Source organism: Diabrotica virgifera, chromosome 3, assembly GCF_917563875.1.
Source record: "Diabrotica virgifera virgifera chromosome 3, PGI_DIABVI_V3a".
Classification (NCBI taxonomy): domain Eukaryota; kingdom Metazoa; phylum Arthropoda; class Insecta; order Coleoptera; family Chrysomelidae; genus Diabrotica; species Diabrotica virgifera.
The window spans coordinates 249,321,207-249,335,437 of NC_065445.1; the positions used below are offsets into that span (position 1 = coordinate 249,321,207).

General features: G+C 31.6%; 1 protein-coding gene across 2 annotated transcripts in view; it reads left to right on the plus strand.

Moving 5' to 3' along the window:
• LOC126881675 (sialin-like) overlaps positions 1 to 14,231 on the plus strand; it is a 72,297-nt gene that overhangs the window by 42,810 nt on the left and 15,256 nt on the right. For both annotated transcript variants that reach the window (XM_050646071.1, XM_050646072.1), the window contains exons 4-7: positions 2,298 to 2,472; positions 7,538 to 7,792; positions 10,625 to 10,901; positions 12,922 to 13,042. In XM_050646071.1, the coding sequence (XP_050502028.1) occupies positions 2,298 to 2,472; positions 7,538 to 7,792; positions 10,625 to 10,901; positions 12,922 to 13,042 (828 nt within the window). The remainder of the gene's footprint in view (positions 1 to 2,297; positions 2,473 to 7,537; positions 7,793 to 10,624; positions 10,902 to 12,921; positions 13,043 to 14,231) is intronic.

Sequence of the window (14,231 nt, forward strand, 5' to 3'; positions counted from 1 at the left end):
ACTAAATTGTGATTAATAAACGTTTCTAGCTAGTGCCAGAGACGTACGACAGGGGATAGTGGATGATTGACCCTTCCCAAATTCTACGCCACTGAGTGAATTACTATTGTAGCGAAATTTTTCGATTCTCCAATACTTTGTATGTAAATAACTTTATTGGTATTGATAAAGTCATCAGTTTGAGAGATATTGGAAGTTTAAAATGAATGAATGAATGAATCAAAATAACTATGCCGTTTCATTTTTAACGTCCAATATCTCGAAAACTAATGACTTAATCATTACCAGTAAAGAGTGTATTATTAACATAGAATGTATTGAAGAATCGAAAAATTTCGCTAAAATAGTAATTCCCTCAGTGGCGTAGAATTTGGGAAGGGTCAACCATTAACTGGCCCCTGTAGTACGCCTCTGGTAGTAGCTAGAAACTTTTATTTATCACAATTTATTAGACTGTATAGTACCCACACTTTATGTAAAGTATGATAAGGATACGTGAAATAGTTTGAAAGTACTTGGTGAAAATAATTTTTAAATTTTTAAATAAAACACCCTGTAACTCAGTAAGTAGCCACATTTTATTTAAGTGATTTTAGACCAATCTCGATATTTTTAGGTCTAGAATCTACAACTTGGAGATTCGACATTCTTAATGAAACTTAACCCAAAAAGGGCCAATAGTAGTAATACAATGCCAAGAAAAAAAAAAGAGGAAAAAAAGACAAAAAAATTTGTTAATTAGTGAAAAATTCCCAGGAACCCAATTATCGAAACGGCATTTTAAAATATTTAATCACCGCGACGTTATTAAAACAACAAATTATAAACAAATTTGAATTATTTTTAAATGCAATTTTAGGGGGCAGTTTAATTGAAATTTAAATTTATCAATACATTTATCGAAAATATACATAAAAATAAAAATAATAAGATTTAATACAGGTGAATATTTCTTTGGCAACAACCGCGTTTTTGCAATTGAAAATATAGTAACATTTAATAAACAAATTCAATATCTCAAATAATATTATATATTTTTCGACCAATTTTTTTTTTCACTTAATACTGATAACATAGCACAACTTATCCTGTAAAATAAGATATCTTATAGTGCTTATTTAAAACGCTAAAGTAATTTTTTGCAAATTTGTTTTTAAAGTTTTATGTATAATTATTTAAATAAATAGGGGGTCAAATTTAATTTAGTAAGACTTATGTGAAAGATTTGCCCTTCAACTTTACAGAAAACAATCCTATAGACCTTCATTAGTAATTGAATGACCTCAGCATTTAAAAAATAATTTTTTTTGCCAAAATGACCCCTTTTTAATTATTTAAACAATGATCCCCTTGTATGATGTGGATACTTTCTTGAAAATATCTTTTGTACCCACCTAAACTTTGATATAAAATTTGTTTCAACCTGTACGAATTTACATTTTGATTTACATGTAGTGTAATTTTATTTTACTAGACTATCGGACTGTAATCAAATCTGAACCATCTTTTCTTTTCTTTTCTTTTAGTTTATACTTTATTCACTTTTGTGGATATTAAAGGAAATAATTCGCTAAAATTATTATCACGGTAAATTTCGGGACGTGAAATGCAATTTTATTTCCTGACTTATTTAACTTACGATTTATTTTACGTTTTAATTTATATACCTACATAAGTATCCATATGGAAGCAAAGTACAAAATATATAAAAAACATTATACAATCAATAACAACCTATGGCGCAGAAACCTGTATGGTGGTAGAAAAAACAAAAACGTTATTGATAGTTTTGAAAAAAAGATATGGAGAAAGATATTGGGATCCATCTACGATAATAGTATGTGAAGAATAAGGTTCAACCACGAGTTATATCAATAGTACTAAGAATCTTCTATAGTAAATGCTGCAAAAGTACAAGAGTGCGCTCTTGAGAACGCAAAGAGAGAGAGAGAGAGAGAGAGAGAGAGAGAGAGAGAGAGAGAGAGAGAGAGAGAGAGAGAGAGAGAGAGAGAGAGAAGCATAGGAAAGTTAAACATGTTATATCGTCATTTTTCTTTACACTCTTTAAATTCTATTAAAATTAGGTATAACACATTTAAATTAGATCATAATGCTAAATAAATTGAAATTAAAAATGTATATACCGGTACAAAACTGTCTTCCTTTGACATCAAAAACGACAGTTTTGATTTAATAATTAATTATTATATATTAACCATACATTAATTAACATTAACTACAAAAATAATCGAAATAATAATATAAAAATAATCAATATTATATTTACTATTTTCTAGGGTGTCACATATCCTGCTATGCAGGAATTATGGTCACACTGGGCCCCTCCGTCGGAAAAAAGTCGTTTAGTTAGCATTGCGGGATCAGGCAGCTATTTTGGAGCCGTAGTGGCAATGCCTATTTGTTCACTCTTAGCGACGTCTTTCGGTTGGGAGAGTATTTTCTACACATTTGGTAAGACATTTCATAAGACTCTACATTTTATAAGATTTCTGCATTGTTATTCCTTCGTTAGTTTTATTTACCGATCTTTTACGTCAGATTTGTTTGTCGGATTTCATTTTTCGTGTAAATAGAATAAATTTCAAGTGGTTCTCCTTGTACCTATAAGATAGGTATATTATTTTAATTCTTAAAAAATACGGAATATTACGTATACCTAATAAGTGCCATAATTTTAAAATTATAACTTAATTTATATTATATGCATCCAAGTTAAAATCAAACATTAAGAGGTCTATTACTTAAAAAACTAGTATAATTTGAATACTCTAATAATTTATATCCTGACAAAAATCCAAAAACAAGTTTTACTATGAGGACATTAGTAAAAATCTTTTAACGAAACTGGTGCAATAAAGTGTTTGAACAAATCATGGCGCAGACAAACTGCTATAACTCTAAAGACAAATTTTTATATATTTCTTTATGTTGTTCTGAAGCTATTTCCTTGTGGCATTTTTATAATTAAGTATTTTCTATGGAAAATAAGCCACAATTTTACTAAAAAATGAATTTATTAACGTTTCGAAACCCAAATCGGGTTTCGTTGTCAAAATACAAAATACTATTAAAATAAACAAAAATGTTGTTGCTAAGTAAAAAAATTCTTCTAATAATTTATTTAATCTGACTCATTTATATTGGCAATTCAGACGTATATTATACATTTTAAAGTAGAAGACTTTAAAATGATATCGCCAATATTTATGAGTTGCGTTCCTGGGACGACTTTACTAAAAGATAGTTCATTCGATTACATGAAATCAATCCCAACTCAAGAATATCCGCCGCAACAAATGCAACTATGACAGTAAAATTCTCGCGTTAGAGATTCCATAGTAAATCACGAGGGAAAACCAGGAAAAAACCTCGTGATACTATCCCGACATCGTTAAACTCTTCAAACAGAGATTAAACTCTCATGCAAAAATCAGACTGCTATTTATAATCTGTCATAATTCCTGCCATTTGACATATTCTATATTAGTCTAATAAAATAAGATTATACACTACATGTAAATCAAAATGTAAATTCGTACAGGTTGGAACAAATTTTATATCAAAGTTTAGGTGAGTATTCAAAGGGGATCATTGTTTAAATAATTAAAAAGGGGTCATTTTTGCACAATATTTACTTTTTTAACTGCTGAGGTAATTTAAATTTTAATGAAGGTCTTTAGGGTTTTTTTCTACAAAGCTAAAGGACAAATATTTCACCTAAGACTTACTAAATTAAATTTGAACCCCCCATTTATTTAAATAATTATATATAAAATTTATAAATCAAATTTTTAAAAAAAGTATTTTTTGCGTTTTAAATAAGCACTATAAATTATTTTATTTAATAGAAGAAGTTGTGTTATATTATCCGTATTAAACAAAAAATTGGTTAAAAAATATTTAATAATTTATGAGATATTTCATTTGTTCATCAAATGTTACTATATTTTCAATTGCAAAAACGCGGTTGTTACCAAAATAATAATATTAAACTGTATAAAACCTCGTTACTTTTATTTTTGTGTATATTTTGGACGAATGTATTGATAAATTCAAATTTCAAATTAACTCCCCTCTAAAATGACATTTGAAAATTGTTCTAATTTGTTTATAATTTTTTTTTAATAACGTCACGGGAATTAAACATTTTGAAATGCTGTTCCAATAATCCGGTTTCTGGGAATTTTTCACTAATTAACAAATTTTTTTGTCGTTTTTCTTCTTTTTTTCCTTATAGTAGAAGATATAGTTTTGCTTATAGAGGGGGTTTCATTAAGAATGTCCAATCTCTGAGTTGTCGATTCTAGACCTCAAAATACTAAGATTTAACCAAAATCACTTTAATAAAATATGGCTCCTCATTGAGTTACAGGGTGTTTTATTTAAAAATTTAAAAAATATTTTTGCTCAGTATTTTAAAACTATGCGACATATCCTTTTCATACTTCGTAGAAAGTGTAGGTATTATATGTTACGCTATGAAATTATGTTAAATACAGGTTTATGGCTATTACCAGAGGCGTACGACAGGCGGACACGGGAAAGCAAATGGTTGACCCTTCCCAAATTCTACGTCTCTTAATTGTGCCTCTTAATTTTTAATTTTAAATATCTCGAAAGCTAATGATTTTATCGTTAAGACTGAAGAGTATATTATTCATTCTTAACGATAAAATAATTAGTTTTTGAAATATTTGAAACTAAAAAATTAAGCGGCACAATATATATTAGTCAAAATAACTAAATAACTATGCCGTTACATGTTTAACTTCAAATATTCTCGAAAACTAATGATTTTATCGTTACGAGTAAAGAGGATGTTATTTACATAGCCAGTATTGGAGAATTTAAAAATTGTGCTAAAATGGCAATTTCACCAGTGACGTAGAATTTGGGAAGGGTCAACCATTTGCTTTCCCCTGTCCGCCTGTCGTACGCCTCTGGTAATAGCCGTATGCCTGTATTTAACATAATTTTATAGGGTGTATAGTACCTACACTTTCTACCAAGTATGAAAAGGATATGTCGAATAGTTTTAAAATACTGAGCAAAAATAGTTTTTAAATTTTTAAATTAAACACCCTGTAACTCAATAAGGAGCCATATTTTATTGAAGTGATTTTGGTTAAATCTTAATATTTTAAGGTCTAGAATCGACAACTCAGAGATTGGACATTCTTAATGAAACCCACTCTATAAGCAAAACTATATCTTTTACTATAAGGAAAAAAAGAAGAAGAAAAAACGACAAAAAAAAATTTGTTAATTAGTAAAAAATTCCCAGGAACTCGATTATCGAAACAGCATTTCAAAATGTTTAATCTCCGCGACTTTATTAAAAAAACAAATTATAAACAAATTAGAACAATATTCAAATGTCATTTTAGAGGGGAGTTAAATTGAAATTTTAATTTATCAATACATTTATCGAAATCATGCATAAAAATAAAAGTAATGAGGTTTTAAGCAGGTTTATATTCTTTTGGTAACAACCGCGTTTTTGCAATTGAAAATATAGTAACAATTGAAAAAAAATTAAGTATCTCATAAATTATTAAATATTTTTTAACCATTTTGCTTTTGATTAATACTGGTGACATAGCGCAACTTCTGCTATTAAATAAAATTAATTTATGGTGCTTATTTAAAACGCAAAAAATATTTTTTTGCAAATTTGATTTTTATGTATAATTATTTAAATAAATAGGGGGTCAAATTTAATTTGCTAAGTCTTAGGTGAAAGATTTGTCCTTCATCTTTGTAGAAAAAAACCCTAAAGACCTTCATTAAAATGTAAATTACCTCAGCAGTTAAAAAATAAATATTGTGCAAAAATGACCCCTTTTTATTTATTTAAACAATGATCCCCTCATATGATTTGGATACTTTTTTGAAAATATCTTTTGTATTCACCTAAAATTTGATATAAAATTTATTCCAACCTGTACGGAATTACATTTTGATATTTTTTTATTTTATTAGGCTATATGTTCCACTCATTAAAACGCCCATTTGGTGATAAATAGCAGTCTGATTTTTGCATGAGAGCAAAAAAGTGGATAACTTTGACCGTAATTAACCTAGGCAAAAAGTTTTTTTTTTAAATTCGTGTAAAAATATCAGCTTTTCAAATCTCAAAGTAGTTTTAGTCTACAGGCAATATTAACAAATTTATTCAAATTGTTTATAAGCCAAAAATGAGTCTTCTTTAGTAAAATGTTTTAGGTATGATTAAAATGACTTTTTAATGATTTTTTTAAGTACATTGAAAATATAACTATTTTTCTTTCATGTGGTTTCCACAGAATTGCTATATAGTTATAATTTTCTGAACAATAACATTCCAAAAAAAAAGTTCCTTGAGAAAAACAAATTAAATAAAGTTTAAACTAACTGAGGAATCGCCTTAAAATTTTTTGTGCATTATATGGACTGTTTTACTCAACTTTTCATACAATTTGAAAGTCTTAAGGTCATTTTCGCAAAAGTTATAGCAAATTTTTTATTTTCGAAATTCTAGTTTTATTTTGAAATTTACGAAGCAACAAATAATCGGACCAAAATTCCAAATCTGCCATTTTTTACCTTTACTCATCTATTAAAAGAAGGATACCATAAATAAGATATTTAATTATCATATTTTACCTGTGGCAATTTAAATGTAATAACTGCCATTTTTGACACTTATTTGTTAATAACTAAAATTCTCGTCCGAACTGTGATGGGCATTTTTGTATTTATAATGTATTAGGTATATAGTAGCCAAAAAGTATATAGTAGCTGGTAATGAAAAAGCTGACGAACTTGCTAGACGAGGATCAGCAACAGGATACTTCGGTCCAGAACCGGCACTGGGAGTGCCCAAAAGCATAATCAGAGACCGATTAAGAGGCTGGATACGAAGACAGCACAAAGAATACTGGGAAGAAATTCCCACGCAAAAGCATGCGAAGAGATTTATACCTCAGACATGCGCAAAAAGAGCTGAAGAACTGTTCAAAATGAACAGGAATCAGCTCAAAATTATTACAGGTTTCTTAACTGGACACTTTCCAGTAAAAGGACACCTACACACGATAGGACTATATAACGGAGATCTCAGCTGCAGACTATGCAATAGAGAGACCGAGACAGTCAGACATTTATTGTGCGATTGCGAGGCGCTGGATCGTAAGAGACAAGCAATATATGGAGACTGCAAACCAAGTCCGACAGTGTATGGCACTAACCCAATGGACCTTTACAGGCTAGTAAAGGGCACTGCATTATTGGATTGGGTGTCATGAGAACAAATGGAAGGAAGCACAATAAGCTGAAAAGCTGCAGTGTCACCGGGGTGCATGCACGGACGGCTTCCGGAAGAAAAAAAAAAAAAAAGTAGCCAAAAAACCCATTTGCAACCTGGCTGCTCAAGTGTCCCGAACATGGTATATTTTTTCCTTATTTCCCTGGTGTACATGAGTTGATAACTTATTTAATGAACTAGTTAAATAACTGACTAATTATCAATTTGTAGGTGTAATTGGATTCATTTGGTACGCGATATGGCTACTAGTAGTCGCAGATACTCCATCAAGCGACAGATACATAAAAGAAAAAGAAGTAAAGTACATAAACGACGCCGTCAGTTCCATCAAGAGCGATGAAAAAATCACCACCCCTTGGTGTACTATTTTAAAATCACGTGCAGTATTGGCAAGTACCGTTTGTTTAAGTTGTGAAACCTGGGGATTTTATACGCTACTAACATTTTTGCCTCAAATGATGAAATGTAAGCATGTTTCTTGTTTGTTGTTGTCGTTTATATATAGAAAGACGAAAAAATTGCAAGAGCAGCGTCTGTTTTTAATGTAAAATTATTATTTGCAATGGCACGTGCAATATATTTTTTCTGTGGTTTCGACATTATTGATAACTAGGACAAGGTTTGCGGAAACTCGGAAATGGGTTGCATTTATTTTTATAATTTAAATCTCAGTAAAAGTAAAGAAAGTATCGAAATACTACTTTACTCACAATCGGTTAGTAATTTATGGATTTCTAACCTTTGAAGTAATCAGGAAGCGACTTATTACTTACTTTACTTTCCCAGCTAGCCGGGAAAGTACTTTCCCGGCTAGCATCTGTCACTTTTCTACCTGCAAATGGCAATGTCATTTTTGATTAAAAGATGGTTTAGAAAGAATAGAATCCACTCAACATTTATTTAGTTAAGAAACAACAACAACAATAACAAAAAGAAAACTATTTGGAATTATAAATATTAATAGTTACATTAGCACACCTTTAGCCACGCACCATTTACTGTATAGTTCATAGTTGTTTTCATACCTCTCCCTGCTTTTTTCAGGAATTATTCCTTCAGTAGCTCTTTCTGCAGCTACCCGCAGTTCTGGTGGCGTACATTCAAATCCACTATCAGACATTTTTGTAAAATAAACAAAATTTGATTATATGTACAATTAATGGCGTCGTGTATCGCCTAAATGTCAGATTCAACAAACTTGTTTTATTACCTAGCAACGATCTCACAGGTTAAAATTACTTAAAATAATTCATCTTATCACATAATGAAAATGGATACAGATATTTGAAACGAAATTATTATTGGTAGATTGTGAGTATTAGAAATCCATAAACTACTAACCGATTGTGAGTAAAATAGTATACAAACCTCGCGGGAACTCATTCTAGCCTCGCGTCTGTAGTTTACCTCGGTGCTTCGCACCTCGGTAAACTACCTTGCCGCTCGGCTGAAATAGAGTACTTTCCCGCTAGGTATGTAATATACTATTACACCTTTGAAATGTGGACCTATAGAAAAATTATGAGGGTTTCCTGGATAGATAGAGTTACGAACAATGAAGTACTGAGAAGAATAGGTAAAGAGAAGGAAGTTGAACTTACAATTAAAGAAAGAAAACTACAGTATCTCGGACATTGATGCGGGGCGGGAAGTATGGCATCCTGCGACTCATAATGCAAGGAAAGATAGATCGCAGAAGAAGCATCGGACGAAGACGAATTTCATGGCTTAAGAACCTGAGAGAATGGTTTGGATGCAGCTCAAAACAACTATTTAGAGCTACTGACTCAAAAATTAAAATAGCTATAATGATTGATAACCTCCGTAGCGGAGATAGCACCTGAAGAAGAAGACTATCTTTTGCATAAAGGAGGACCAAAGGAACAACCGAATATGACCGCGAATATGACATCGGAAGTGATCTACGGAATACCTGGTACTGAAGTTTTCCGCAATCTCATTAAAAAAATAGTTAAAAATCGGTAGTAACGAGATAAACAGTACTCTGGTCACCAGGTACTCCGGAGATCACTTCCGATGCCATATTCATCGTCAGCGACCCCAAAAACCTCCCGAGTAATGATTTTTGACAAATTTTTTAATAAATTTGCCGAAAACTGCCAAATACGAGGTAAACGGTACCCTGTGCACCAGGTATTCCTGAGATCGCTTCCGCTGTCATATTCGCGAAAACCCCCCGAATAATGATTTTTGACTAGTTTTTTAATAAATTTTTTGCTGAAAACTCCACAAGACGAGGTAAATAGTAGGTATCCTGGGCACCAGGTACACCATAGATGACTTCCGATGTCATATTCCTCGTAAGTGACCCTAAAAACCCCTCGAGTAATGATTTTGACTAATTTTTTAATGAATTTTAATGACGAAGTAAACAGTAGGTACCCTTGGCACCAGGTACTCCGGAGATCACTTACGACGTCATATTCGTTTTCAGCGACCCCAAAACCCCAGAGTAACAAAATTGAACTCATTTCCGCCGATAATTGATGACTTCTGAATTCTTTTTATTGTTCGTTTGAGATGCACTTTTAGAATGCATTTTTTGTATGCAGCTTTTCAATATTATATTATAAATAATTTTATCGTTTTTTGTAATACATGGTATACAGCCAACTACAGGAAAACTTTTTCCTCGTGGATTATTATATTATGGCTCGGGATCACAAAGTTTCCTGGCGCATTCACGAATCGAATGCAAAAAGAATTATTAAGATCCGTCTTGTCGTTTTTTTTTTCGGAGGTTCAGTGCTTTATTGCTTCGACTGAGTAGCTTTATATAATCCTATTCCGATGGGTGTGTTGCTGGAATTTAATTAAAAATGAATATAATAAAACAAACGGTAATTTTATTGTTGTAACGAAAATGTGTTCTGTTTAGGTCTCTCGAGTCGGTGTGCATGTGAACCGTTCGCACTCTGTGTAGTGACTGTGAAAAAACCACAAACGATAATAATGTTTGTGTTCCTTTTCCCCTGACCTGACCAGATGAGCAAATAAATCACTAGGTCTGGCGTCTACTTTTACAGTTTTAAGAAAAACAATTTCGAATGCATAGTGAGTTGTTGATACAATAATTGTCTGATAAAGTACTTAATTAATGAGGGTGCAGCTGGTTGCACCGCACAGACGAAAAACAGATGTGACAGGGCAAAGCCATGTCTCTTAACATTTTTGTATTCGAATGACTAACGCTGTTTCGTTTTTGAGAAAAAATATTAAAATTAAAATTAGCAAAAATAGTAATTAAAGCGTATCGCTATAATCCTTTCATTTTAGCACTTTTAGGATTTGATCTCAACCAAGCTGGGTTCCTCTCAGCATTGCCTTATTTATCCATGTCTATTATGGTACAAGTTGGTGGTTTCTTAGCCGATTATATATTACGCAAAAAATACCTAACTACGACACAAACAAGAAAATTAGGGATTATAGTTGGATTTTCGTTCCAAGGTCTATTCATTCTTATTGCCGGATATTGGGTATCCAAGTTTGGAACTCCTTTTTGTCTAGTCACTGCTGTTGGATTGGGCGGACTGGCGTTGAGCTCTTTGCTGTAAGTATTTTTTAAGGAATTTCGAATTTTTCATAGTTCTAGTTAAAAAATTGTCCTACAAGGAGCACAATAACAATAAATATTAACAATTGTTAATAGTTTTCAATACTTTAAACAAAATATAATAATTATTAAGGTACCAAGGGTATTATAAGGATAATAACGCTTGAGGTATATACGTTGACCGAAAGCTTTATTACCCGTGGTGCCTTCAACGTTTAATGTCCGACTAAATTCATCTTTATATGCCAAAAATTTGAATGAATTTTGAATTAATTAATTTTCAAATAAGTACATTTGGCAGCAATAATCGTAACGTAATTGTGATAACCATGGTTTTACTTAGGTTTTTATTTGTGAACTTGACAGTATTTAAATAGTTATATAAATTTAATGCCCAATGGCGTTATTTTTCAAAATAACGCCCTAGGTTATTATATCATATTTAACTGACTTCAAAATAATGTCATTATTTGTCAAATAATATACCAGTCGGACATTAAAGATATTTATTTTTATTATTATATGTAAATACAATAATACAAAGAAACAGTAGAGCTTATGCTGCCCAAAGTCAAAAATATTAAATATTTTTTATGTGTATTATGTATATGTATGTATATTTAAATAAATTATTTACAAATTTTATAGGTCTTATAGTTTATAACTAAACTAAATAATACAGTATAAAACAAATTTTCTAACAAAGTAAAAATAAATTATTAAAATAATATCCAAAAGAATTAGGTAGGCCCAATTTATCTTACGATGGGCTGTGCACGATACGTGCCGTAGAACAATAGACGGCGCACGTCCCCAATGTCGCCCTGTTCCGTTGTATGGTAAACTAGCCTCGTAAAATAAATTGGGCTTTAGTTCTTATAAAAAGTTCTTCCAATAATAGCCAATTACGAAAAATACGAACATTACAAAGTACCGATACAAGAAATTACAAAATTTATTCTAACGAAAGTTAATATGAGATTAGATACAATATCCAATTAGTTTTCATCAACTTGTTTTCTGAATTGAAAAAGACTGTATGACTAGTACACACTTCTAAGTAGGTCAAACCGGCAAACAGGTGTATATTCTCAAAAAAACTGATAGTGTGTAAAAAATTTGATGGTGTGTTTTTTACACACTATCACTTTTTTTGAGAACATACACCTGTTTGCGGGTTTGACCAACTTGTTTTTTGACACTATTTAAACTATTATTATAGTCCGCCCGCTATAACTTTTCCCATGCGGTACGATTCATTTTTAATCAAATTAAGTCAAAACAGAAAGTGAAACGTACGCCGATGTATGTAGTATATAGTATACAGTATACAAAATGTATATACACATCGACGTTCGTTTCAATTTATGTTTTGACTTAATTTGATTGAAAATGAGTCGTACCGCATGGGAAAAGTTATAGCGGACGGACTATATGTAGCTTCTATTGTGTCATCCATTAAATTTTCCATTTGTCAAAAACACGGTTAACCAAAAAGTTTTGCCTTACAGTAGTTTTAAAAGACTCCTTTCCATATTTATAGTTATGACCCCTTAGTCTAGCATCTTCGTTGATATTAAAAACGTTTGATGATCCCCAAAAATCTACTCTATGAATTCTATATGATATCGCCTCTTTCTCTTTTATGAGTTAATGTAGACAACTTGAGCTTTCTTAATCGGGTTTCATAGTTTAATCCTCCATTGATAAGTTTAAAAGGTATCTTAGTAGCTCTTCGTTGTACTTCTTCTAATAAATTAATGTTTTTTTTTGCAAATGAGGTGGCCCAAATGACACTGCAAATTCTAGCTGAGGTCTGACCTAATTTTTGTAGAGTTTCAAAAACAAGTCTGGAAACATTGTATGAAAAGCTTTGGATGTAAAGGATAAAGCAGAGTACATAATACTAAATGCTTGCTGTTTGGTAGACCAACTTCGTGTTTGGTTGACCGTAACACCAAGATCATTAACCTCCTGCACTGTAATGTAAGGTATTATTTATGTATATTTTTTCCAGAATCAACCCACTGGATATAGCTCCCAAATTTGCCGGGGTTATATTTGGCATTAATAACACATTTGCAACCATACCCGGAATAGTCTCTCCGATTTTAACTGGATATATAGTTACTGATCAGGTAAATTGTAACTTTAGTTCGTTGTAATTATTATTATAACTAGCCAGGTATGTTGGAATATTATTACTCTTCTCCTTTAGGTGCCGTTTCCCTATTTAGACGTTGGTCTTCATCATGTTTATAATTTCCTGAAACCTCTTTCTATAGGCTGCTGTGCAAACTTATTATTCTGCTTTGGAACAACATCATTGTCTAATATTACGTAGCCTTGAAAGCATTTTTTACCAATCAGTCTCTTTCCCTCCACTTTTCCTTGCATTATAAGGTGAAGTAGATGGTATTTAGGTTCTCTAATTACATAGACTCTAAGGATTTTACACGGAACTCTACAGAACACATCAACAAGACGATGAAATGAGACCAGCACGGAAATTAATAAAAAATGTTGGATCGGAAATAATGCCAAAAGTAACAATTTCAGAGATATCTACAGCATTGGAAAACATGAAGAGAAATAAAGCTGCAGCAGAAGATAGGATTACCACAGATATGATATTAGAAGGAGGTAAGGAACTCATTGCAATTGTAACTAAGCTTATAGACAGTTGTTTACAGCAGGGCAAAGTCCCTAAGAGCTGAAAGAATACAAGTTTCCAGTTTTTATAGCATTTGTAGACTACGAAAAAGCTTTCGACACTATAGAACACACGGCCGTAATAAACGCAATGCAAAATTGTAGAATAGACAGCAGATATATTAACCTAATAAAAAAAACTATGAACCAAGTTACAGCTACATACTACCTAAATGAAAATGAATACACGGACCCTGTACCATTAAACAGGGGAGTCAAACAGGGAGACACTCTATCACCCAAACTGTTCACCTTAGTTTTGGAGGAGGTGTTTAAAAATCTAAATTGGAAATATAAGGGAATAAACATCAATGGCCGCTACCTCAGTAATCTACGATTTGCGGATGACATAATCCTAATAGTTATTGACCTACAAGAACTACAAACCATGCTTTCAGAACTACACACAGAATCTTCTAAAATAGGACTGAAAATGGATTTAAACAAAACAAAAGTCATGCACTCCGAAGAAACCGTGACAATAATAAACGACAAAGTTATAGAAAAAGTTGAAGAATATATACTTAGGACAAAAAATAATACTAAATAGGGAAATTCAAACGGAAGAAATAAAAAGAAGAAGAAACGTAACATAGGCAGCATTCGGCAAACTGA